General features: G+C 49.4%; 1 protein-coding gene across 4 annotated transcripts in view; it reads left to right on the top strand.

Moving 5' to 3' along the window:
- Positions 1-27,446, top strand: part of DLG5 (discs large MAGUK scaffold protein 5) — a 139,652-nt gene that overhangs the window by 40,224 nt on the left and 71,982 nt on the right. For 2 of the 4 annotated variants that reach the window (XM_077124782.1, XM_077124783.1), the window contains exons 2-5: positions 11,247-11,315; positions 21,452-21,614; positions 25,447-25,590; positions 26,675-26,858. In XM_077124782.1, the coding sequence (XP_076980897.1) occupies positions 11,247-11,315; positions 21,452-21,614; positions 25,447-25,590; positions 26,675-26,858 (560 nt within the window). Of the gene's footprint in view, positions 1-8,516; positions 8,686-8,742; positions 9,146-11,246; positions 11,316-21,451; positions 21,615-25,446; positions 25,591-26,674; positions 26,859-27,446 lie in introns of those variants that run through there. The other 2 variants (XM_077124784.1, XM_077124785.1) reach the window with 2 other exon arrangements.

Here is a 27,446-nt window from a genome sequence, read left to right on the forward strand (position 1 = left end):
CTCCCGTCTCTGCACAGTCTCTGGGACTCCCCGTGATCAGTGTTCCTGGGAGCTCTTGCAAGTACATCCTGACTGTTCCCTCTACTTCTTGTAGAAGTAGTGAGAGTCTTTTCTGTTTGTGGTTGCTGGAGATAGCTTCTTGAAGGTCCATCCCTGCTTGCTTACGTCTCTCAAAATGGTCTGCGATTCTTGAATTCCAAGGCTGAGGAGCTGGGGTTTTATTTAGCCTGTAGGAACCCACATACATCACTGTAGGATTTTGTGAAACTAGAGGGGGATTGACGCATCCTCAGGACCCAAAGATTTCATGGAGGTGAAAACCTTGTTTTTGTATTCATTTTCCTTTTATGGTTTGTCTCCTTGTGTGTGTGTTTTAAATAAGAGTAGAGAAAAGAAGGAGTAGTTTCTGGGAGCAAAGAAGCTAACGGTAAAGAGGAGCAGAGGAGTCTGGAAATGGTGCACAGTGGCCTCTGGGAGAGGAGATCCTTGGGGCATCTCCTAAGCCTGTTAGCTGTAACAAGAATGGCAGTTTTTACAGTCACAAAGCACTTCAACATCTGTTACTGCCTTTGCTGGGCACAGCTGCCTCTGAAATGCAGTCAGATGTTTTAGCCCTGCTGGACAGATGAGGAAACTGAGGCTTGGAAAAAAGTGTTGTGCCCATGGCCACCCAGTTGGTAGGTGGCTAAACCAGGGAGAACCCAGGTCCACTCCACTCCACATCTGGTAGGCCTCTACTGTGCACTTCCTTTGTGCCTCCCACACCTGTGGCCAGGGTCTTAGAGAGTTCAAACTCAGCAGGAATATTGTGATAGAGGAGGGGTTCGCCATGACCATGCTGCCCTGGTAATCAGTAATTCCCAAGGTGCCCCACAAGGGTATGAGGAGGGTGGCAAGGAATCGAGTGGCCATAGTTTGTATTGATGGTATTGAAGGAAGTGTAGAAACAGCACCTGGTTGCTGATGGCAACAGGAACTTTCCTTTGTGTATTTTCCCTGTTCAGCCTTTGTGGACTAAAATCACCTGGGAATGACCTTTGCAACAGTTCCTTGAATGTTCCTAACCTGCTGCTCATGTCCTGTTTTCCAACTCATGCTATGGTTCTTGGGCTGTTCCCAGGGCCTCCATTCCTTCCAGCTGACTCCTCTGCTTACCCGGAACTGAGATGATGGATGGAAAATGGCCATTTGATGGGGTGATGTGGCACTAAGGGAACAGTGGGGAGAGCCACCTTTTATAGCCCTTTTGCATTCAGCCTGAACATTGGAGTCATGATCAGCGTTCCTCAAACCCCATGGGCTCATTCCATTGCCTGCTGCCTTCTCACCCAGAGTGGAGATATTTCTCTAACTTGTTTCAGAGGTTGGACTGGTCTTCATGGCTGGGCCTGGAGAAGCTGATGGTGGGAGGAGTGACAGGGTCAGGGGTCAAGGCCTAGCCAAAACCAGAACCAGAGGATGAGGCTGACAGCTGAGGATGTGTAGCAGAAAGGACAAGAGCCCATCTTTCTCCTGCTTCTCCTTCTTCTTTTCTACTGTTGGCAAGGATGACCTTGGCCAAGGGTTAAATGGTGTCCCACAGGTTACTTCCTGCAACACCTCCCCCCACCCCCATTTGTTAATTAATAATTCTTCAAGTTGGTAGCTCCCAGGTGCTTCTGAGCATCATCACTGAGCATGTGGATCTCTGCTCATGGACTCTGCTGTCCACTGGTACAAGAGACCAGTGGGTTAGGAAATAGTATAGGGTTAGTAGATGAGTCATTAGCTTTGTGGCCTTGGGCAAGTTACTTGATCTCTCTGAGCCTACATTTTACTGTCTAGAAGATGAGTTGATAATAGTATGTTTCTGGTAGGGTTGTTGAGGATTCAGAGAGATAATCTATATAAATAATGCCTTTCCTGTAATGAATATGCAATAAATGTTACAACTAGTAGGAGTCTTGAGTGTAGTACTACCTCCAAGAAAGATGCCTAATGTACATTGATGGCTCTCCCTAAAGCTCTCTGATTAGTTTCCATTAGTCCCCTTAATACCCAGGGAAGTTCAGGAGGTAGGTGGAGTGCAGGTACAGTTTGTATCAGGAGTCAGGAGGGATTGTGTGTCCATCTAACCTTCACCATTAAGCAGCCTGGGCATATCAGGCCACTCTTGAAGCCTCAGAGTATATGCTGCTGTGTTCAGTTTCTTCACTTGGACTTTGGTTTTCATCCTACCCCACTGCCCATGCCTTCTCTGTCTTCTTTGTTGGTTCCTCTTACACCCCCACCGCAAATGTTGAGGGTTTGGTCCCAGGCTGCTCCTCTGCCCTTCCTATCCACACTCCTTCCTTAGGTGATCCCAACAACTCTTGCTGCCCTTTTCTTTTCCTTTTCTATTGAAGCAGTTGTGGGTTTACAGAAAAAGCATGCAGAAAATACCAAGTTCCCATGTACCCCCGCCCCATCCCTATTATTAACATTTTGCCTTAGTGTGCTACCTTTGTCACAATTGATAAAACGATATTATTTTAATGCTACTATTAACTGTAGTCCATAGTTTACATTAGGGTTCATTTTTTGTGTTGTGCAGTCCTGTGTTTTTTCTTTCTTTAATTTTATTCTGGCAACATAGATACAACCTAAAATTTCCCATTTTAACCACTTTGAAATATAAAGTTAAATCTGATTGCTTTTAATATTAAGCATATGCTGACAATTCCCAAATTATTTCTCTAGCCCCGGCTTGACCATCAGAGTGGTCCATCCGAGTGCCGACCTCGTCTCCACTGGAAAGTCTATAGGCATCCCAGACACAGCCCGGCCACAGGACAACTCCGTATTTTCACCCATCCCAGTTCTGTTCGTCCCGCAGGCTTCCCCATCTCAGCACTCCAGCCTTCCACTGCTTCAGTGTGACTGTCAGAGGCTCCTCCTGACCCTTGTACCTAGAACAGCCACCTCTCTTCCCCACTCTAGTCACCTTCCATGTTATCCAACAGCGTTTTTCTCCATAGCACTTATCACCTGCTACAGTTTACATTTGTTCATTGTTTTATTTTGCTGGCCCCCCTCCCCATATGAGCTCCATGAGGGCAGCACTTTGCCCGTTTTGTTCCGCACTGCATCCCCAGCACCTATGGCAGTGTTCAGTGAGCACCTGAGTCCCAGGGGCAGACGTGCCCACCACGGGGTGGTGTCTAGTCCAGAGCTGAGGCACTGCTTTCTCTGGAGCTTTAGGCTCCTCGTCTGAAGTGGGGTGACTGAGGCCACATGTGGGCGGTTGTGAGGTCTGGATGAGAAAGTAGATGCAGGGCCAGGTACAGTGCCAACCTCCTGGCAGGTACCTGGTTTATTCTGTAGGAATTGGAAGATGATCAGGGAAGGAGGGGGATGGTTTAGAATTGTAACCATGGTTAGCAGGATGGTAGAAAGGTCGAGGAGTTCCTTATCCTAAAGGAGAAGAAAGCAAAGGCGTGCGGCTATCTTCAGATATTGAGAGGGCTGGTATATAGAGATGAGCATGCTCATTTGGAGGGGAGAGCTCTTAGGTTCTGGGGTGACGGGAGGCACAGTGTGTCAGGGAGGCTGATGGTCACCTGCCAAGTTCTACTCTGCATGGCCCAGCCAGTTCCACACCCTGCCTTATTTAGGAGGAGAGGCAGCTTTTATGGACCGCTTGCCGTGTGCCTGTTCTAAGGGCTCTGTGTGTCTTTTCTCATTGCTGTAGAACTCGTTTAGTCCCCAGAGCACACCGTTATTCTTCCTGTTGTACAAGTGAGGAAATAAGGCCGGAAAGTTTAAGCAACTTGCCCTGGTCACATAGCTGCAAAGTGCAAGGTTTGAGCCAGGTTGTCTGACTCCAGAGCCTGTGCTCGAACCCGTACCCCGAGCTGGTTTGATGTCGGTACCCCATGGGGTATACAGGGCACTGTACAAGGGAGCTAGCCTCTTCTCCATCTCACTGAGTAGTGGAAGCAGAGTACTCCTGGGGTGCTGGGCCCAGAGCCCGAGGTGGGCAGCAGGGCCAGACGCCTCTCTGAGTGCTGCTTTGTGCCTGTCGTGATCTCTCGTGCCGTCAGAATTTTATTCCAGGGCAGATGCAGCAGCTACTCAGGCTTCCTGTCCCCTTTTGGTTGCATCCTCTTGCGTGCTCTGCTGGAGACACTCACTGGTGTTGGGGTGGCAGGGCAGAGGCGAGCTTGGGGTGGCAGGGCAGAGGCGAGCTTGCTGCTGCTGCTGCAGATGCTGCTGCTGCTGCAGATGCTGCTGCTGTCTTCTCCGAAGCCCTTTCCTTGGGGTGCGGTCAGGCTTCGCTGTGTCCATCTACGATGATCTTGCCCCCTGATAATCCTTGCCTTTTAGTGGGGGACTCCTGAAGCCAGTCCCAGTTTATCCCCTGCTCTCCAGGGCAGCACAGTGGCCCAGCTTTCCACCCTGTGAGCTTACCGCACCCTGCTTTGGGCCTCCCCATTGTACCTTCTGGGGTAAAATTGTCACACAACCTGGACAGGAGATGACAGCAGAAAGCATGGCTTGTTTTTGGTGGTGGAAAGGCTGGACTGAGACGTGTTCTCACCTAGTGCTGAGTTGATGGTCTCAGCGTCCTGCAGTGCTCCCCCCTGCAACCCCCCCGGCCTCCATCCTGTGACTCTAAAGGGAGGAGAACAAAAAAGGATGTCTTTCATGGGACATATGCTTCATGCTTATCTGAAGGCCTCCAGGAGCCTTTGCTTAGCTGATGAGGGAAAGCAAGCTTTCTGACTGTTGACTGTTTTTCATCTTTGAAAATTCTACAGACTTCTTTGTTTCCTTCTTCATGTGCCAGGAAAAACAACAACAAAATGAACAAAATAAGTCCAACAGTTAGTGAGAGAAGGGTCCTTATTTTAATATATTCTGAATGATTAATTCTGGGTGTGCATGTTTTGTTTCCCCTCTTCATATTTTTGTCTTGGGGTGTTTTAAGCTGGATAGGGGGACAAAATCGATAGTTGAGAGTTTCCTTACTTTTTAAGTGATCTCAAGATTCCAGACAAGACTTTAATGGATGAGTGTAGAGCCTAGCAAGCGTGCTTCCAATTCATGCTACCCTGTCACAGATTTCCTGTGCACACCTTCAGATATAACTCTCCAGTTACCTAGGAAATGGATGCCTCTGTTCACCTTTGGACGACTTACAGAATGACCTGGAAAAGGGGGAAATAAGCATCACTACTGTGATGTGATAGCAATTTGATTATTCTTGTTCTAAAACTTGGTCAGGAATACTGCAGCTCTATCTCAGTGTGCGAAAACTAATTTTAAATCTTAACTTTATCAACCTGATACTTTGGGGGTGTATTATGGCCATTAACATAACCCAGAGATAACAGCTGGGGTCCTCTGTTATCAGCTTCCCTGGTGCATGTTAGGAGAACTGAGTTTTCCCTTGGAGGTGGGCATGCAGATGTGCAGAGCAGCCACTCTCAGGGCCGCAGTTGCCCCACACCTTCCTGGGATGCTGGGGCCTATCAGCCTCCAAGTTTGGGTCTCTTGTGTCCACAGCACTGGACCGTGTTTTTAAAGGATGGAATCTGAGACCCGTGGAGGAGCTGCAGGGCACTAAATGTAGGTTTTCAAGAAGCCTTCTTAGTAGCCAAAGGAACTCACCTTCCAACACCTTGGAGGTCCTTGAAGCAGGAAAGGAGCTCCCCACCAGGTGACTAGCTTATGCCACTTTCCACCGTCCCAACACCTCATCTCCGCAGTTCATGAGTGAGGGTTGATCCACATGGTACCTGCCTCTGCACGCAGCCGGGTATGGGGTTTGGGATGGGCAGAATTTGGCAGCACATGTTTAGGGACCGTGAAGACAGGACTCCTCCTCTTTTTCTTCCCATTTTTAGTTTCCATTCCTAGCTCAGCGTAGAATGCCTCTTAGTCAGGAGAGGAGGGCAGGGAGGCAACAAGCCTACCCCTAGAGCATCCAGGCTGGGAGGCGCTGGGGCTAGGCCAGCCCTGTTTTGAGACTTGCACAGGGAACAGGTTCCGTGTGTTGTCTTGCTTCTAGCTGATCTGGCGTCTCTCTCTCTCTGTCTCTTTTTTTTTTTGAATAATAAACTGTGAAGTAATATGATAGTAATAATAATATAACTTTCAAGCCAGAAGAAAATATAAAAGGAATCTATTAAAATTATTATTACTATTTGATCTGGCTTCTCTTGTACTTATCCACGTCCACCAGCCCCCAGGGCCCACTCACTCTAAGCCCCTTCCTCCATGATGTCCTCCCAGATAGCTCTTGCATCTCTAGAGCTGGGCAGCAGCATTGTATATAGGGGTTAAGAGCACAGGCCTGGGGTCAGATTGCCTAGGTTTGTAGCCTCATCTCTATTAGCTCTGTAATGACCTTAAGCAAGTTATGTCATGTTTCTAACCCTTAGTTTCCTCCTCTGTAAAACGGGGGATAATGACAACTTCAGGATTCTTATGGAATCGTGTTAAGTAGTGCTCCATAAATATTAGGTGCTGTTATTGTTGAGTGCCAGATGTTGAGCAATTTGTCATCTGTGGACCCTTTGACCTCATCACTCTACTGCAGCTTCGATTTAGGGTAATCCAGGGATGGAGAAGGGTGGAGTTGGAAGGGCCTCCAGTGTGGTCTGGTCTGATAATAACAGGAGTGTTCACTTAGAGTGCTGTCTGAGGCAATTTTCACATATTAACTCACTTGACCTCACAATACCTCCATGAGGTAAAGGCTATTGTGATCCCATTTTAGATAAGCGAATGGAGGCACAGAGAGGCTTAGTCAGTTACCTAAGGTCACACAGCTGATAAGCAGCAGGGTTGTAGTGAACCCAGGCAGGCCGATTCTGGTGTGTGTTCTAGTCACTGCAGTGTGTTGCTTCAGTTTACAGGCTCAGAGAGGGCCAAGGACTTCCCCAGTTTCTTAGCAGCTGAATAGCCCCCCAGGCTCTGTCTTCTTTCTACTGAAACCTGGCCCAGTACATTTCAGGGCTCAGGGCATGTGTCAGGCATCCTGATCAACACATGGGGTGGAGGGAGGGGGGTTAATGAGCGCCCCAAGTTGGGGTTCTTTGGGGTGTGAGCTGGAGATGGGGCCTGGGTAGCACTTCCCTGCTCTGTCTTCAGGGACCACAGAGTCTCCAGGGAATACAGCTTGCCTTATGGAGGTCAGAGAGAACAGAAAGAACGCCATGTGTCAGTTCAAGGCCGAAAGCTGGGATGGGTCCCTGGGTGGGTCACTGGGCCCTTTACAAGCTCCAGGTGAATGAAGGGCTGTGTGCGGGGACGTGCGCCCATCTCTCTTGGCCCTCCAGGCTGCGGGAGGGTGCTTGGGAGGGCATGGGTCCCTGGGTGAGTCACTGGGCCCTTTACAAGCTCCAGGTGAATGAAGGGCTGTGTGCGGGGACGTGCGCCCATCTCTCTTGGCCCTCCAGGCTGCGGGAGGGTGCTTGGGAGGGCTGGGGCGTTCCGTTTTCGCTTGGATGGTTTTACTGGAAGTTCTTTTGAAGTGGTATCCGTGACCCGAGGGGCTGAGTCACAGAGTAAACAGAATTAGCAGAGGCCAGCCCCGGCTTTGGGAAGGACGCAGACGAGCTGCCCAGGGGCCAGGCCGGTTGGTCCCACGGGGTCACTGGGCCCAGTCAGGCTCCCCCCAGGGCTCTGCGCAGCTTCCATTGGCACCCTGTCTGCCCTCATCCGCAGTGCCGGGAGGCGGGGGGCCCTGGTCCAGACCGTGTCCCCTGGGAGCCTGTTAGAAATGCAGACTCTCAGGCCCCACCCTCATCTGCTGAGTCAGAAACTGCCCTTTGACAAGGTTCCCAGATAATTCCCATGACAGCAAACTTTGAGAATCCCCTTGTATCACTCTGACCCTACAAATCCTGGCCTTGACCTTTCCTTTCCTGGAAATGCTTCCAGATCATTCTCATCCGACTAATTTCTCTGGATCCTCCGAAGACTTCAGCACAGGCTTGGCTTCAGCTCAGGTAGCTGCATGAGTTGATGTGAGCACTCCAAGCCAGTCCGTGCTCTCTGGAGTGGAAGTGGGGAAGGATGTGGGGCTGGGGGGCTGGTTCTTCTTCCTCAGTAGCCTGGCCTCCCCGTGAGCTGAGGAATGTTCCTCACCTCTTGTTTTGCCCTTTGAGTCTCAACTGGTCGCTTGGAGCTACCTCAGGGTACAGAATAGGCGGAGTGGAGGTGCCTGTGGGAGCTCCTAGGGGAGACTGTCGCCCTCCCTTGGATTGGGCAGAGACTGAGGGCACCGGGCCAGGGCAGTGTGTCCTGGTCGGATGGGCCTCCTCTGGGATTTGATCGTGAAGCCCCTGGGGGAAACGATGCTGGGCGCCTGGCCTTCAGAAGCCATCGGCTTTGAAAGGTGGCCACGTGACTTTGGAGGAGCCCTTGCTTTTTCCCAGCAGCCCTGACCACACGGGCGTTTAAGACAGCAATAGCAGCCAAGACAAAGCATGACCAAGGCAACGCTGTCTTCGGGCTTTTTTTTCCTCCCCCTTGATGACGTCCAAAACCCTGGGAACATTGTGAAAACCTGGGCCCTTTCCAATTTTAATCACTCCCTGCTGCCCCCTCCCCTCCAGCTCCTAGGAGCCCCGCCAGCTGACTGGGGAGGGGGGACGGTGGGGGAGACAGACGGAAGTGATGCCCGGAGATGCTGATAAAGATGTCACGCCGCCCCAGGTCAGGACTTGGGGGACCAGGGAGAGGAACAGCATGTATTGGGGTTGGCCAGTGGACTCCCGCGGCCAGGGAGGTGGGGGCCGTGGGGGGGCGTCTGCCAAGTTTAATTAACTGGGAAACCCGCCTTGGGGGAGGAGAGAGATGGTTTGGAAGAGGAGGGCACTTTACTGGAAGATGGGGCACTTTGATGCCAGCAGTGAAAACGAACGGAGAGTGGGCCAAGGTGTTGTGAGCAGGATTGGGCTTAGCAGAAGCTTCTGGAGGTGTGAGTGGGAGAGAGTGTTTGTGCCTGCTTTTCTGAGGAGGCGTCTTCCAGAAACAATCCACCACCATACCAGCTGCCTAGCCTTCCTTGTTAGAAATGGTGATCGCGTTTAGGAAATAGGCCTTGTCTTGGGTTCCTGTTCTTTAAAGATGTCTATGGATTTGCCTGAAGAGAACTGACTTCGTTTCACAGATCGTAAGCAGCATTTAATATTTATGATATGGGAAGATAAAGACTTCAAAAAAAATTCATGTTGCTCATTGTTTTGTTGAGAACAAAATGCAGAGATTTGAATGGATGGCGAGACTGTAGCAGTGTGGGTTGAACCTGAAATACTGGAGGTTAAACATCGAGCACTGCTCATTCATTTTTGAGTAGGATCATAGAATTTCAGGGTGGAACTGAGATTTTCTGGTTTCATCTCCCTTTGGAGATGGGCACATATATTCCCCGTCGTAGCCCAGCGGTGAGAGAGGGGCTAGCACCAGCCTCCACAGTGAAAGCTCAGCTTCTTCCAGCATCCACTGCTGTCTTCTCCCTTGTTGCTGGAGGCCACATAGAGCACATTTAATCCTTTCTGACAGTCCTGTTTGAAGACAAGACACCTACCCGTTCTCCCTAATCTTCCTTTTCAAACCAGGCTGGACACCCTCGGGTTCTTCAGAGCTGTATCAGAAAGGGTCCTGTGGCTGGTTGTCAGCCCTCGCCCCTGGCCCAGCTCTCCCCATTACCCGAGTCCTTGTTTCCCTTGTTTCTCTTTCTTCCTCTCCCCTTTGTCTCTTTTCCTGATGTGCACACAGACCAGCTTACCTGCATGTCTTTCTATTAAGGTTCTCTGTCTCTGCCCTCCCCCCATGTATGGTCTTTCCCCTCTCAGTGTCCACTTCCCCTGGAGGGTCTCCCTGTTCCCCACTTCTGACACCTTCTCATGGGGGTCTCTCTGTCCCCCTGGTGGCCCCTCCCTCATAGTCCCTGTGTCTTCGTGTTTTCCTTCTCTTCTCGCTCCCCCTATTTCTCCCCTTCTCCTCATCTCTTCCCCTTCCCAGAGTATCAGGTATAGGCTTGCTAGTCCAGAGTCGAGATGGAAGAGAACCCCTTAAATTTGGCCCCACATATTTCTGTTCCTGAGCCTAAGATCTCATTCTTGGCAACTTTTTGTTCCCAAAGCTGTAAGGCTTGTTCAAAGGTCCGATGCAAAAACCCACCTCCGGCCTGCCTACTCTTGCATGCGACCAGCCCTTCACGGTATAGTTCTTTTGGTTCCAAGTACAAAACTTTGCATTCCTCTCATTAGCTTGTTTTATTTGAGCTGTAATCTCTGCGTATTGTGCTTTTTACCACCTCCCAAATAAGTGTCTGGGTTGGTTTTCCCTCCCTCTCAATTTTATGTCACTTGTAGTCTTCATAAGCAGAGCTCTTTTTGTTTCTAAAAAAATCATTAGAAAAATGAAAAATGGAATTGTACAGGGGACAGACCTTCTCCAACGCCTACTTGAACACCTTCATTTTACTGAGTCCCAGAAAACTGAGGTGGCTTGCTCAGCATGACCCAGCTACTTGAAGGTAGAAACTGGGATTCCTGATCCCGGGTTTTCCCCCAGATATCAGGCGGGTAACATCCTGACTTTGAAAATATCCGAATTCACACCAGACCGTAGTGGTGGTGTGTCCACAGACCAGGAGTTCCCCACATTGCGTGTTGACCAAGAAAAAGAAAAAAGAAAGCATGTGCTGTTATTCCCTGACTTTGGTGGCGGTGCATTCGCTCATCATTTTACGAGTAGTGTTTCCTCAGGGAGAAGATGCTGAGTGAATTATGAAGACTGAGCTTGAATAGAGTTAGGACATAGCAGGACAGCCAGGTAACAAGAACACATAGTTCAGCTGATGCTTCAGTGATGCCCTGTTGTCTCTGCCAGAACCGCGTCGATAACCATCTGCAGGCATTCCCCAGGCCGGGTTTTAACCCGGGGCTGGTCACATGCTTGCAAAGCCTTTCCCCAGATGGCCCAATAAGAAGCCAGCCCCGTGACTCCAAGTTGCTCCTCTGCCCCTTGATATGCTCTCCTGAGTGCTGCAGAGGCTCAGTGGAGGGACAGGCAGACACGTCAGGAGACCAGACCTTGCTGACAGCCCTTTGTCTGCCCGGCCCTTGATTCCTGAGTTCTCATCCCTGGAGTGGTGGTGCTGGAATGTCCCAGCGTTGATCGAAGACCAGTTGGTCTGAGGTGGTTTGGGGTCGAGATGAACTACCCCGATGAATTTACTAACTATTGGTCTCCCCTTCTGTCCCCAGGCTCCACCTACAGCGTCCTGTCCATCATGCCCTCCGACTCCGAGAGCAGCAGCTCCCTGAGCAGTGTGGGTGAGTACCGCCTTCCTGGACGGCTCTGGGGGGTTCAGGCTCTGCTGGGACGCTGGCCCTCACTGGCCACGTCACCCATTGGATCATCTTCTCTCATTGTCGATTCCATTCCCATATCCTCCCATCATTAATAAATCCTCTTAACAGAGGAGGGCAAACTCTGGCTTGGATGTTGGAGAGGAAGAGGTGCCGGGGGAGGTGCGTGTATTGCCATTTGCCCCCGCCCACCTTGTTAGAACATAGACCTTTCAGTGAACTTGCTGCCCTCTGCGGCCACCACCCATGAGACTGGTCCCTTTTGAGACTCGTCTGTAAGCAGGCACAGCCCGCTGGGCAGTGTGTGGCCTGGGGGACAGGGGCAGCCGTCCGTGATGAACTAGTTTCAGCATGCTGAAATCCATGCCGAGGATGGGTTTCAGAGACCCATCAGGCGAGGCCGGCCCTGCTTTCACGTCACTGGTGACACACCCGCAGGTGTTTATTCTCTCTGCCTTCCATCACCTCTGTGACCAGCTCCCTGTGCAACAGCCTCTCACACCCCCAGTGTCAGTTCTGTGGTTCCAGTCTGACTCTGACGGGTGCCCTTTTAGTGGTAAGTCCTGAAGTTTAGAGTCAGAAAGGTCACAGAGGTCATTTGGTCCATTTTCTTTTCTTGCCCCCTTTTATTGACAGAGAGGGAAATTGACAATCAAGAGTAGGGGAGTCTCAGGCCCTGGCAGGCCTTTCGGTACTGGGGCCCTCCAGTGGGCCCGTGTGGGCTTTGGGACGCGGTGGTGAACAGGATGGCCCGGTCCCCTCACTGTGCATACGGGTCTGGGGCTCTGTGGAGGTGACGACAGTAAGTGGGATCGAGGTGGTGAGCAGGAAGGCAGGCATGGGTAGGTGTCCTCGTCCTGTCAGAGCATCGGGGGGCCCTCTGGGACCAGAGCTCAGAGCGCCCGGCGCTCAGAGCACTCATGTTATTGTGCTGCCTGCTTTGGGTACCTGAGACCCATCGAGTGGATAATGGAATTGCTGGCATTTTGGATGTGGGGCTGGCCCCTGAGGCAGTGCACGGGAGAGGGGCCGTCAGGGTCAGCAGAGGGGTTCGGGGGAGCCGCTGCAAAATGGAACTGAGTCCCAAGTGTACTCCTCTCGCCTCACCCCTGCTTGGACTCCCTATGGGTTTTTGGCACCCCAGTTCCCTTTGGAAACAAGGAACAGTGATCTCATAAACCGTTCACCTTGAGACTTCAGGGCTGAAACCTTTCCTAGGAGCCTTTGAGTTTTGAAAGGGGATTCCAGAGGGAGGAATTGCTTAACCCACAGCAGTTATTACTAATGGTGGAATCTGAAGCATGAGTAGGAAGATGTTTCCGTGTGGCTGTACCTTTGTGTACCCTGGACCAGGCCCCAGTCAGCAAACCGCTGCGCACATGTGGAGTCCCTTCAGCCCTAGGACGGAGGGGTCAGCCATGCCCCCGGGCGCCGCTTGACAGGACAGGCAAAGGGCAATACTCTATGGGCCTCCTGTGGCAGGTGGAGCCTTCCCTGTCTGTGCTCGGGTCTCCAATGCGGGAGGAACCGGTGCACCCCTTCCAGGCCAAACAAACCCCCTTAGGGTCATGGGAAGCCAAGTTTTGGTTCTCCCACTCTTCTGTTTGCAGCTGCCTTTGTCCTTCGGATGTGTAGCTCCATTTGTCCACAGGCTGACTTAAGGTCCCCTAGGGTATACTGGCCGGGAGCCCTTTGGCTGCAGTGGAGACACCATCTCACACTGCCGTAAACAACAGAGAGATGCGTGAGCTCACCTAATACGCAGTCCTGAGATCGGCTGGTATACAGGCGCGTGGCTCCCTTAGCTCTGCTCTCCCCTCTGTGGGGTCTTTACCCTCAGGCTGATGGTTGGGCATCTGTAGCAGCAGTTTCAGCATCATATCCAGAGCTGACAATATCCAGAGCTAAAACGGGTGGCCATTTAAATTTAAGTAAATTAAAGCAAAATAAAATAAAATTTCCTGGTTTCTCAACCACACCAGCCGCATTTCAAGTGTCCAGTAACCCCCTGTGGTTAATGACGACTGCATTGGACAGCACAGACTTAGAATATTTCTATCATCACAAATGATCCCTGGGAAGAAGAGGGCTGGGTCCTCTCCTGTCTCCTTAGGAATGAAGCAGTCTTCCCCAGAAGTCCGTTTGCACAAATGGGCCTCTCCTCCCACTAACCAGAACTGGGTTCCTTGTCTGTGCCCAAACCTGTCGCTCACAAAGTGTGGGCCCTTGGACCAGCAGCACCTCGGTGCTGGCTGAAAATGCTGGTTCTTCAGCCTTACCCGACACCTGCTGCATCAAACTCTGAGGGTCGGGCCTGGCAGTGTGTGCTTTCAGAGCCCACCAGGTGATGTGGAGGCTCGCTCGAGCCTAGCCCAGCCCTCCACAAGGCACCTGGATGTCTGCGGTTGGCTGGGACCAGTCACTCCGGGTAGAATCATGGGCTCCGGCACCTGCTGGAGACTTCCTACTGGCTCATCCTCACCTAAGCAAAAGGCAGAGAGCTTTTCCTTTCCCGGCCTTTGCAAGCACACCACCACCCAACAGAAGGAGGGCACTGGGGGGTTAGATGGAGACTGGTTGTTTTTAGTTGTTTGGTCTTTGTCCATGAACATAAGATAAGGACAAAGACTCTAAAATAAAAAGATACCCTCCACTTTTCTATGACTACCTAAAAAGAACATCTGGAAAAAGAAGAGCAAATTATACTCGGCGTAAGACAATATTTGTAGGGGAAGCCAGAGTGCAGCATTTTCTCCCGGATTGCTAGTGTCTGGTAAGTACACCTGGTTGGCTTTAGGTCCTCAGGTGCTCCCACCCATTTTACATCTCCACCTGAACCCTACTGATGATTCATCGTGCCTGTGGTAAGAGCCTGACACCCAGGAGGTTGCGGTATCTTTCTCCTGAGGACTTTTTTCCAGACAGTTTTCTTAGGCTCTGCACATGTGGCTTCTCTGAGGTGTCCTCCCACCCCATCTGTGGCATTGTTATAACCTGGCTTCACCCCAGACGTGTGGACAGCCAGTGCATCTGCTCAGGGAACTCATGCTCGTTTCAGGCAACAGATATTTTTTTCTTCCTTCTTCATCCTGACCTAATTTCTTCTTGGATGGCTGGGGAGGTTTTAAGGAGAAGAGACGTTCTTGGGCTGCATTTACCAAGTGAGCCTTGAATTCCATGCAAACGGAAGTAACAGGAGAGATGTTTTATTAAACAGAGAGTTCTCTTGGCTTGTGGCAGGAGAAGGAACTGGAGGGCTTCCCTCGTGTCCCTGCAGAGATTCCTTGAAAGTGGCTTCTGGTTGATCGGGGAGGGGAGGGGTGAGTGTTGGGGACCAAGGCCTGCTCTCTGACTCCCTTTGCCCTCTGACCCTTCCTTCTCCCCTTTGGAAAGCCCATTTTCTCTTTATTTATCGGGTCTGTAGAAATGCCTTATCTTGTAGCATGTGTTCGGTTCTCATAGGAATCACGGTGTGGCATGGTCCCTAATCTTAGCATCCGGTCAGGGAGGCAGAGAGAAAAGTGACTGGCTATTGTGCCCTATGGAAAAAAAGAAATAGCTCAAGGGGTAGAGCAGTTAATTCTGACAAGGGGGTCAGTGGGACCTCCGTGGAGGAGGTGGCAGTTGAGTTGGGCCTTCCAGAAATGATGCACCAGACAGAGGGAACAGTAGAGAAGCAATAGGATGTTGCTGCTTGTTTGGGTTTCTGCAGAAGCGGAACCTAAGTTGAGGATTCTAGATCAAATACTGTGTCTCAAAGGAGAGCTGCCGCTGCTGTGTTGAAATTGTAACCTCCTTTTGTCTTGGCTCCTTTCATTCTAAGTTCGGGGAAGGAGCTGAGTTCGAGTCATGTACTGGCAAAGGAGAGGACTACCTGTAGACTTTTGTAGTTGTGGGGTAGGGGGAGCAGCACTGCCCTTCATCCATGAGTTTTCCTTCACATAAGGTAGCTACTGGAGAGGAAAGCCCACTCTGGCCATTAAATGAAACCTAGCTCCAGACTTGATTCTCAGACTTTAGCAGGCATCAGAATCCCCTGGAGGTCTTGTTAAAAATACCCTACTGCCAGGCTACACCCCCAGGTTTCTGATTCAGCAGGTCCAAGGAGAGCACTGAATGTTTGCATTTCTGAGAAGTTCTTTAGTGAAGCTCAGGCTGCCAGGGAAATCAGGGTCTAGGCCGTGGGACTGATGCTGGATGGTGCTGGTTCTCATGGCTGTAGGTGAGGATGGCGTGGCTTGGCTCTGTAGTGGATCTGAGGGCCATGTTCTGCAGCTGCTTTGCTTCTTCCTGATAGCACCTGGCAGAGGCCCAGAAGCTTACCCTGCAGCCCATTGCACCAGACCGAATGCCTGTGCCAGTTTCCTTGCTGGTTCCTGGCACCATAGGCCCACAGAGTTCTGAAGCAAAGTTGGCAACTATCCAGCTGTAAATAAGACCAAGGAGGCCGCTTCCAGTGTTAGCTGGGGAGTGGTGACAATGGGACCAAGGACAGAGGGCCAGCAGCCTTGTAGCTGCTGCCAGGCTGTTGCTGATCCGTGGCATCTGTGGGAGCTGCATTAGCCAGTGTGGCTGGAGGAAGAGCCAGAGGGTCCCAGTGGTTGTGACGGGGCTCTGCTCCCTTTGCCCCTTGGTCCACAATCTAGGGTCTGTGCTTCCAGCACCTCTTTTCAGGTCTCTGTAGTCCAAGCCCTTACCTTCTAAGTGGGTTTCTGATTTAGGAAGAGGAGGGATTGAGATAAAAGAAAATTGATGGTTTTACATTTGCATCTAAAAGAACACCCACACAAGGATAGGACAAGGGAGTTGTGGAAAAGACATTTGAGATTTTTGTTGACAGTTTACTTGGTGTTCATTCTTTTTGTGCTTGTTTCCTTTAAATGGTTACTATAACTGCAGTGACTGGCAGAGAGAGCTTGACAAGCCTCACTCTTCTTCTGGGTGAGGGCTTCAGTCTAGGGCACCACATCTTTTTTCTTTTAATTTTTTTTTAAGTCGGGTTTGTGGAGGTGTGATTGAATATGGTAAAATTTACCCTTTTTAAGTGTACATTTCAATGAGTGGTAATAGATGCATGATGTCGTGTAACCACCATCACAATTCAGATACAGAACAGTCTCGTCAGCCTGAAATATTCCTTTCTCCAACTTTGTAGTAGGCCTTCCGTTACCTAGTCCCTTTAGCTTTCGATCCGATAGTTTTTGCCTTTTCCAGAATGTCATAACGGAATCATATAGTACATAGCTGTTTGAGTCTGGCTTCTTTCACTTACCATAATGCTTTTGAGTTTCAAACGTATTGCTGGGTATATTGGTAGTTTATTCCTTTTTATTGCTGAATAGAAGTCCATTGTATGGCTATATCACTATTGTTTATCCATTCGCTATAGACTGGTTTTTGTGTGAACATAAATTTTCATTTCTCTTGGGTAAATGACCTCAAAGTAGGATTGCTGGGTGCTGTGCTAAGTGCATGTTTACCTTTATAAGAGCCTGCCAAACTGCTTTCTAAAGTGGCTGTGTCATCTTGTTTTCCCACCAACCATGTTTGCGAGTTTCAGTTTCTCTGCATCTTTGCAAGCATTTGGTGTTGTCACTTTTCTCTGTTTTAGGCCATTCTGATAAGAATGTAGTGGTAACAGGACTTGATAGTTGCCTTCAAAAGGACAGTAGGTCTGCTGTAGAGAAGAGGGATTGTAGTGTGTCCTGTGGCTCTCATAGGTGGAGCTAGGGTCAGTACAGAGAATAGTTTTAAGGGGAGTGTCATGGATTGAATCGTACCTCCGAAATACACAAATTCAAGTCCTAACCCCCAGTCCTGTGAATGTAAAACTTATTTGCAAATAGGATCTTTGACAGTGTTATTAATTAAATGAGGCCAAACTGGATTAGGGTGAGTCCAAATCCAGATGGGAGACAGAGAAGACAGCCATGTGACAGGCCAAGGAACTTCTTGCCTCCAGAAATGGGAGGTCATAGATTTCTGCTGTTTAAGACACCCAGTGTGTGATAACTTCTTACCGCAGTCCTAGGAAATTGAGACAGGGAAAGGGAAATGGGCTTCATTTGATAGTGAGCTCCCTGATTCTGTAGGTGTTTGGCCTTTTTTTTTTTTTTAAACAGATCTTTTAAATTAGAGAAGCTGTAGGGTTACAGAAGGATCATGCAGAAAATAGAGTTCCCATAGACCCTCCTATTACAATATTTTGCATTAGTGTGCTACCTTTTCCAGCAGTCTTGGGGGCCACATGGATGATGTTAGGATTATGTCATTTTCAAAATATCTCAAACCCAGAAATGCAAGTAAAATTCCCAAAACTTTTTTTTTTAATGTATTTAAAACATGTGCTGTTATTTTGGAACTTTCTGGCTTGCCTCATTTGGGGATTCTACTTGAAGGTCCCTTGAGTCCCTCATCCGCCCATTATTGTGAAAGGACAGGAGGCAGCGAGGCAGCATTTTCTACCGAGTCAGAAAGGGGCCACTTGCTGGATTCTCGGACCTGGTTGGCTCACTGAGTGCGTGTTTCCTGGGTGCTCAGACTTTGGGGGCAAGGAAGACGGATCGGACCTCAGTCCCCTGGGTGCGTAGCCGGTGGAGCCGGTGAGGTGAGTTTGTGCGGGGTCCACTCTAGGGATGTATCTTTCCAGACGTCATTTTCTCACGGCGTAACCGCAGCACAGACCTGGTGTGGGTGCCTGGGGATTAATGTGCTATTGGCTGCGTGCGGTTAGCACAGAACCCAGCATCTCGACTGTGCTCCGTAAACATCAGGGTTCCCTTCATCGTCCCCAGGATCGCGCAGCTGCCCCACTGGGGTGGGGGTGCTCCCAGCCACAAAGCACACAGCCTCCTCCTGCCCTGCTGTGCGTCGTGAGCTTCTGATGATCCGTCATCTGTTTTTCTCCTGCCTCTTCCCTCTCCGGCTTCTGTGAAAGCCAAGGAATGCATCTTCCTATTGCCTCCTTCATAAAATGGGAATAAGGAGTCCTCATCTCCCTGAAAGCAGGTAGTGGGGCCTGTCGGTGCTTTTCAGCTCCAAAGCTGGAGGTTTCATACTTCCTTAATTTTTTAACTTGATTACAGCATCAGTTAGCTGTTCTCAAAGTGTGGTCTGAGTCAGGGAGGTCTGTTTTCCAAATGGTGCTAAGAGGGTGTTTGCTTTTTCTATTCCACTCTCATTTTCATGCAATATCAAGTAGAGTTTTCCAAAGATGTGTGATAGTGCAAAGATATGAGAATCTGCCCGTCCTCTACCAAGCCAGATATTAGAGAACTTAACAAAAATGTAAGGTGCCACTCTCATTACATTTTTTGTTTTATTTTGTAAAAGAGTTATTTTTTCATTAATATTAATATGTGTTTTTTTTGGTTATTGTAAAATGAATTAGTAAATCTTAAAATTTCTTTCCTTTGTTTTAATTTTTAATCAGGTAGATGTCAATAGATAAACCTGTACAAGTCTTCATTTGTCTTTAAGCATGTAAACAGGACCTAAGGTCAAAAAGTTTGCCTACTTTTAGGTTAACTTTGGGCTTTGGGGTCAGACAGAGTTTCACATCCCAGCTCTGGGACAGAGAGAGTTTCACATCCCAGCTCTGGCACTTACTGGTTCTGTACCTGGATCCATTATTGAACCCTGATAAGGTCTTATGTCCTTATATGTAAAATGGGATTAAAGGGGCGGCCACGGTGGCTCAGCAGGCAGAGTTCTCACCTGCCATGCCAGAGACCCGGGTTCAATTCCTGGTGCCTGCCCATGCAAAAGGAAAAAAAAGGGATTAAAAACAGCATTCACCCCATGGAGATTAAGTGAAATAATGTATGAAAAACACTTCAAAAACTGTGGGGAAAAAATGGATGGCTTGTGAGGACCGTTTGCCCTGAATCAAGGCTGCCTCGGCTATACTTCCTACCTGGCTCGTTGTGTGAGTTTGATTCAGTTACTTAACCTTGTAGTGCCTCAGTTTTCTCACCTGTGAAATGGGGGGGCTGATAAGAGTACCTGCCTGTTGTGAAGATCAAAGTAATCCGGGAACACAGTGCTCAGTAGAGTGGCTGGCTATGACTGTGAACATAGAAACTCCCTTTTGCTGGGTGCTCACCAAGAATCTTTTTTTTTCTATGGTTTTTTTTCTTTTTATTTATTTTTATTACTTTTTGTTTTTTTCTTTTCTTATTTCTTTTCTTGTTTTTATTTTTTTGTTATTCTTTATTTAAATATTTTGTTTCATTAAGAGTCTTTTTAACCCACTGTCTTGGTTTGTCTGTCCGCCGTAGCTAATTATTCCCCAGCCCCCTCACTCCCAGAGGGTGAGTAGTAGGCATCACTAGAAGGGGTATCAGACACATGTCCAAAGAAAAGCCCCACTTGTCAGGCCTACAGGTTACTGCAAATCAGATGACTTGGTGGCTAAACTGCCCTGGGCTGATGCTTCTAAACTGCCTTCATCTGGGAGAAGAGGTGATCATACAGCCCAGCAGAGCTGTCACCAGCCTGAACTCCAAACCTCCTGGGGACAGGGGTCGGTATCCAGGGCCTCTGGGGGAGACGTGAGGGAGTGCTTTGCAAGCTGTAGAGTAGAGCCACGTTGGAAAGGGGCCCTGTCCAGAGAAGGACTGATTCTGGTCCCCCCTTCCAGAGAGTGTTTTGCTCCCGAGGGTCTTGCAGGAACACAGGAATCCCGGTGGTTGTGGTGGTGGTGGAGGCTGGTGGAGGCTAAATAGCATACATTTCATGAGGCAGTAGATTCAGGAGGTGGGGTTCCAACTTCGAAAAACACTGATCTGAGTGCTTGAGGCCCTGCCTCATATACCACGATATAGCTTGCCTTCCACCGCGTTTAACTCATCCTCCCTGGCAGTCCTGGAAGGCACAAAGCCTCAGCTGGATTTTGGGGAACGCTTGGTTTGGATGTCCAGTCAACCTGAGGACTGATTGATCTCTGTCTCTAGCCCTTTGCTAGGCCCTCGGGGTAGCGGGTGGGGGTGGGTGGCTCAGGACGGGACAGAGTCGGAAGATGCCCTGCTTGCTCTTTGCCGGCTCAGCAGGTCTCTTTGGAAACAAGTGCTGTTTCCCCAGGGTGAGTCATCCCAGGTGACATCCATAAACTGAGATGGCCGATGGCAGTGCTGCTGACCCCACCAAGGAACTTGTGAGATCAGAGGAGATGGGTGATCAGGCTTTACAGGGTCAGCTGTGAACACACAGCAGATTATTCTGTTTTCTAGGACATTTGAGTAAGTTGCTTTCTTCCTAGATGGATGGATTGCTTTCTTCCTAGAGAAAGATTTGTGGCTTGTCAGAGGTGGTGGTGGCAGCAGCTGCTGTTCCTTAGTAAGAGTGGAAGACGTGGGGTTCCTTTCAGGACATTTTTAGTCCTGGGGGCAGGTGATCAGCGCCTGCTGCGGATTGTGCAGCCAGACGCCCCAGGGCTAACCTGCCTCATGTCACACTTACCTGTGCTGTAAGAGGCTCTTCCTAGCTGCCTCCTCCAAGCCTGCATACCTGGGGCCAGTTGGACAGGTCCTTCAGGTAGCCAGAAAGATTGGAAAAGGGAGCTTCTGCAGAATGTCCAGACGTGGTTGGGGGAGGAAGGGAAGACATGGCCCTGGGGCCCCAGTTTTGGAGCCAGATGCCACAGTCTGTAGACACTTTGCTGGGTTCTGTGTGTACCTTCCTCTTTAGGCCGGGTCTGTGCCCTTCTCAGAGTTCTCTGAGCCTCTCCTGCCCCATGTGCCAGGCCATTGCCATGCACAGGTGGATGGCAGCTGGTGTTTCCAGCCCAGGCAAGGATTCGGGGATTAGGGGAAGCCAGTGAGTCCCTGGAAGTCTCAAAGCCAGGTTTGGGAAACAGGGGCACCCTCAGGGTCCTGAGCAGGGAAACCTGGTCTTCTCACCTAGAATAGGGGAGGGAGGTGGTTGGGTGCATGGACTCAAGTCTCAATTCCACTTCCTACTCTCTGGCTCAGCATTCTCTTCTGTGCAGAGGGTTGCACAGAGCACCCACCAGGCAGGATTGTTTTGAGTCGTGAGTGCATGCTGGGAACTCGGAGCCATGCTGCCTAAATGCAAGACCCTCTTCTGCTGCCCTCCCCCAGGCACCACCGGGAAGGCGCCGTCCCCACCGCCACTCCTCAGCGACCGGCACGTGACTGAGAAGGTAGAGAACCTCTCGATTCAGCTGCGCCTGATGACCCGAGAGAGGAACGAGCTGCGGAAGCGGTTAGCCTTTGCCTCTCATGGGACCACCTTTGACAAAAGGTAGACGTTGCAACTGGTCCACTTTCAGGCCCGATGGATGAGGGTCACCCCCCCACCTGTGCTCCCGAGGGTCTGTGCGGTGCTCCTGGTGTCTCCTTGCTTGCTTCCCCCCACCCCTGTCCCCACCACATACCTGGAAAGGCTCACCCAGGGGCGGTGCCTGCAGGCCCAGGGAGCACAGGCTTCCTCCACATCCAAATCGGAACCCATGCCCCATGTCATCAATTTGAGTATGTATATATGCTGCATGCGTCCATCTGTCTGTCCTATCATATATTTGGAGAGGCCCCCGACAGGTGTGCTTGTGCATCTCTGTCTGTTCTGTCATACATGCAGAGAGGCCCCTGCAGGTGTGTTTACATTTGTCCGTCTGTCCTTCCTGTCATGCACAAGGAGAGGCCACAATGGTGTGTTTGCACGTGTGTATGTGGCAGGACTGCCCGGGCCTTTCCACGTCCTTGTGAATGGCCGTTTGGCGGTGGTCTTGGCAGCAGGTCGAGGGGCCTGGTCCTGCTTGAGTGCCTCCTCCCTGGTTGGTTGCATGGCCTTGGGCTCATCACTTCCCCTCTCTGGATCCACCTTTGCGTTCCAGAGACTGCCTCCCTCTGGTGCCCTTCTGGTGCCATGTGAAGCCCCTGCCCTAGTAGACACAGTCACCCCATTGCTTAGCCCTTTTGACAGATGTGTTGTCTGCCTGTGTGTCCATGTGTGCACTGCTGCCTCCCAAAAGACCCCAGCTGAGTGGATCTCTGTGTGATTTGACACATTGATCTTTCCATTGTCATATGTTTGGTTTAAGAAGGGTATATTTCATTTGATTTCTTGGTTGTCTTGAAGAAGATCTTTTTCTGCCTCTTCACTGGGACTAGGGGGAGACAGCAGGGAAGGGCAACCAAAGGATGGGGCAAGAGAAAAGCCTTTATTCACTTGCACGGTCCAGGAGGGCTTCCTGGAGGAGGAGAGACACAGGGGTCTGAAGCGATGCTGGCAGGGATCTTGAGGGGAAGGGAATTGATTTAAACCCTTTCCTTTGGTGACATCAAAGATCTTGCTTCCCAGGAAAGGTCCCTCTGGAATGACATCAGGGCTTCAAAGCCTGATCCTTGAGACTGTTTTTTATAAGAGTACATCCCTTAGTCAGATGTCACAAAGACAGGATTAGTGAAGCCACTAGTGTTATAGAGCAGGAGCCCCCAAACTACAGTCTGCAGACCAAATTCATCCTGCTCCCTGGCTATTTTAAGTAAGGTTTTATTGGACCCCAGCCACATTTTTCTTTTACATGTTGCTGTGGCTGCTTTCATGCTGCAAAAGTTGCAACAGAGGTAGCACAAATCACAAAGCCTAAAATATTTTCTGTCTGGCACTTTACAGAAAAGGTTATTCGGTTCCTGCTTTAAGGCACAGGTTTTCAAACTTGAGGGTGCATCAGAACGACCCGAAGGGCTTGTTAAATCACATATCACTGGTCATTTAGCCATCCCCTTTACCCCCTCCCCCGGAGCGTCTTGGGTGGGGCCTGATAATTTGCATCACTAAACAAATTTCCAGGTGGTACCTGTGCTGATGGTTGGGGAACCACACTTTGAGGACCTCTCTGCTCCTGGCCATAGTTTTCAACTTGAGCTGCATGTTGAAATCACCTGGAGAACTTTAAAAACTCCTCATCCCTGGATGCCACTCCCAGAGATGCTGGTGTGATTGGTCTGGGCATTGGTTTATCAATTTTGTTTGATAAAAATAACATAAAAACATACAAACATTCTTAACATGAAAACAAACATTCCATGCATGGTGAACAGTTAATGGCTCACAATATCATCGCACAGTGTGTGTTCATCACCGTGATCTTTTTTTTTTAACATTTATATCACTCCAGAAAAAGAAAGAAAAAAGAAAAAACTCATACCTACCATACCCCTTACCTCTCCCCCCTATTGACCACTAGGATTTCCATCCACCCAATTTATTTTAAGCTTTGTCCCCCCTATTGTATGTTTATTTTTTATCCATTTTTTTTGCATATTTATCCACACCCTGGATAAAAGGAGCATCAGACATTAAGGTTTCACCTTCACACAGTCACATTGCGAAAGCTACATCATCATATAATCATTTTTAAGAAACAAGGATACTGGAACACTGCACCACAGTTTCAGGTACTTTCCTTTAGCTACTCAAATATACCATAAACTGAAAAGGTATATATGGTATATATACCATATATATACATATATATAATGCATAAGAATAACCTCTAGGATGACCTCTCAACTCTGGAATTTCTCAGTTACTGACACTATTTTTTCTCATTTCTCTCTTCCCTCTTTTGGTCAAGAAGGCTTTCTCAATCCCTTGATGCTGGGTGCTGGCTCATCCCGGGATTTCTGTCCCATGTTGCCAGGGAGATTTATACCCCTGGGAGTCATGCCCCACCCCCCAGCAGGGGAGGGCTGAGAGAGAGAGAGACTGCATCTGAGCTATAAAAGAGGTTCTCTGTGGGTAACTCTTAGGCCTAATTTTAAGTAGACTTAGCCTATCTTTTGCAGGAATAAGTTTCATAGGGGCAAACACCAGGACCAAGGGCTCGACCTATTGATTTGGCGGTCCCCACTGCTTACAAGAATATCAGAAATTCTCCAAATGGGGAAGTTGAATTTTCCCCCTTTCACCCCATTCCCCCAAGGCGACTTTGCAAATACTTTTTTATCCACTGTCCAAATCACTCTGGGGGTTATCAGGGCATTGCACAAACCTGGACAAACCAACAAAATCTCATGCCCTAGTCAAGATTCCACGTATTTAGTGTTCAACTAAACTGACCATACAAGTTAAATTAGGAAATGCACTACCCAAAATATAAATTTTGCACCAAATAAACATCTTTCCCTTTAGTCTCACACAGAAGTTGAAGTTTTAAAATATGGATGATATCATCCTTTACCCAGTCTTCTGATATACCTTAGTCCTGTCTAGATCAGCTTCTTCATATTTCTACTCGATGTCTGATCACTTTTTCAATTTTTGAAATAGTTCCTATATGGAATACTGCTGACTTTGATAGCTTCAGAGCTCTAACTCTGAGTTTTCCAGTGTCATAGAAATACCCGAAGTTTCTGGAAACAACCAGGTTTTAAACAATCAGCTCAGCATCTCAGAATTTAGAAATAATCGTTACAACTCCTAAATATAGGTGACTGCTGTAGGAGCTTACAACTTAGGACCCTTTACAACAAGCCCCAACCTGATAACCCATGCTCTCAACTTTAGTTCCCTTAATTTTCATATTATAATTAGTACATGTGATTGAGGCATGATAATATTTGTCTTTTTGTTCCTGACATTTCATTCAACATCTCTTAGGTTCATTCAGCCAGTTACATGCCTCATGGGCAATGGTTTTTAAATAAATACCCAAGGTTGAGACTAATGAGTCTAAATAGAGGAGAAACTTCATCCCACTCTGGGGAATACCAGGATCTCCCCACAGTTTTCCAGATGGACTCACTGTGCATGCTGGTCTCTTGCATGGTCCCCAGCAAGCTCCTAGAGGATGAGGTGGCACCTTTTCAGCTCCCTGTAGGCATCTCAGGCAACCCAGGCTTCCTCTGTCCTGGGGAATCTTTTTTTTCCTTCTGCAGGAGGCCAGGACCTCTGGGTCCAAGAAGCCCCAGGTTGTGCTGGTGGATGGAGACCAATATTTGGGGGCTGCTGGACTGGGGTAATCCAGGAAGGCTTTCTGTAGGGTCAGCACATGCCCCCCAGTTGAGAGACCTTCACTGTCTCCACCAACCTCGGGCCTGTGGTCATGGGACTGTTTGCTTTGGGCCAGGCCCTATCACAGGCTGAACCCCGACTACGAGAGGCTGAAGATCCAGTGTGTGCGGGCCATGTCGGACCTGCAGAGCCTCCAGAACCAGCACACCAACGCCTTAAAGAGGTGCGAGGAGGTGGCCAAGGAGACTGACTTCTACCAGTGAGTGGACCTGCCTGGCCAGGGCCCCTGATGCCCTGGGACGGCCTCCCTTTCCCTTGTTCACCTCTGGCTCTGGACTTGGAGCCACCTCCTCTGGCTCTAGCTCTGCCTCTCCCACTTAGCAAGCATTCTGCACTCAGGACCGGGACCTCATGCCTTCGGGTCTGCCTCAGTTTTCCTAGGTGTAAATGAGGCTCTTCATCTTCTGTACTTTCTTTTTTTTTCTTAAAACAATACATTCATTCAATTCTGTAGATCAGGAGCCCAATACGGGGCTCACTGGCTTAAGGTCAAGATGGGCAGGGCTGCATTGCTTTCTGTCCATTTTAGGAGAGGGTCCATTTCCTTGCTTTATTTTCATTGTTATTTATTTTTTAATTGACAAACCAAAACAACATACAAAGACGAACATTCCTATCATACAAACATTCCATACGTGGTGTATAGTCGGTGGCTCACAGCATCATCACGTAGTAGTATATTCATCATCCTGATCATTTTTTAGAATATTTGCATCACTTCAGAAAAAGAAATAAAAAGAGAAAAGAAAAAACTCATATATGCCATACCCCTTACCCCTCTCTCTCTAGTATTTCCATCTACCCAATATTCTGTACCTTCTTATAGCCAGTTTTGGAGCACAGTTGGCAGGAGAGTGCTTTGAAGCACAGGTGGCAGGCTGGGCAAACCACTGGGCTTCTGTGTCACTGGGGGCTTTGCTGCCTCATGTGGCCGCAGGACAGACAGACGGGCATGCTCCGGTTTGTCTCTGGAGCCCCACTGAGGGTAATTGCCCGCCCCTCTGCCGATGTTTGTCCAGGCCTCGGTCCTGGGAGGTGCCAGGCCTGTACCTGGTAGCTTATCTCCTTTCCTTGGTCTTTGTACATGTGTCTTTTTTGGTACAAAAAATGGTTTGGATCTTTCTGGAACTTGAGCGGAATCAGGCTTTGGTCTGTCCTTCAGTGCCCCCGACCTGGTCAGGGCAGGCTTCCCTCTGGCCTTTTACGAGTGTTGGGACCTGGCGGGGCAGTGCCTCGGGGTGGGGGTTGCAGGCCGGCTGGGGCTCACCACGTGTGGCTTTCAGCACACTCCACAGCCGGCTCCTGAGTGACCAGACACAGCTGAAGGACAACGTGGACATGCTGAGGAGAGAGAACGGGCAGCTGCTGCGTGAGCGTAACCTGCTGCAGCAGTCGTGGGAGGATATGAAGCGGCTCCATGAGGAGGACCAGAAGGAGATCGATGACCTCCGGGCTCAGCAGCAGCAGGTAGAGCTGGGCTGGGCGGCTGGGGGCAGAACAAGGCCTGCCTGCACCACCACCCCCTCACCCCACCCCTGTTCGTGCTTGTTCTAGTTTGCTAGCTGCTGAAATGCAATATACCAGAAACAGGATGGCTTTTTAAAAGGGGAATTTAATGAGTTGCTAGTTTATAGTTCTAAGGCCAAGAAAATGTCCCAATTAAAATAAGTCTATAGAAGTGTCCAATCTAAGGCATCCAGGGAAAGATACCTTGGTTCAAGAAGGCCGATGAAGTTCAGGGTTTATCTCTCAAGTGAGACAGCACATGGTGAACACAGTCAGGGCTTCTCTCTCCGCTGTAAGGGCACATGGCGAATACGGCGTCATCTGCTAGCTTTCTCTCCTGGCTTCCTGCTTCATGAAGCTCCCTGGGAGGCATTTCCCTTCTTCATCTCCAGAGGTCGCTGGCTCGTGGACTCTCAAGCATCTCATGGCTACATCGTTCTGCTGTCTCTGAATCTCTTTCTCCAAAATGTTTCCTCTCTTATAGGACTCCAGTAAACCAATCAAGACCCACTCAAATGGGTGGAGACATGTCATCCCCTAATCCAGTTT

The sequence above is a fragment of the Tamandua tetradactyla genome, chromosome 13 (genome assembly GCF_023851605.1).
Source record: "Tamandua tetradactyla isolate mTamTet1 chromosome 13, mTamTet1.pri, whole genome shotgun sequence".
Lineage (NCBI taxonomy): Eukaryota > Metazoa > Chordata > Mammalia > Pilosa > Myrmecophagidae > Tamandua > Tamandua tetradactyla.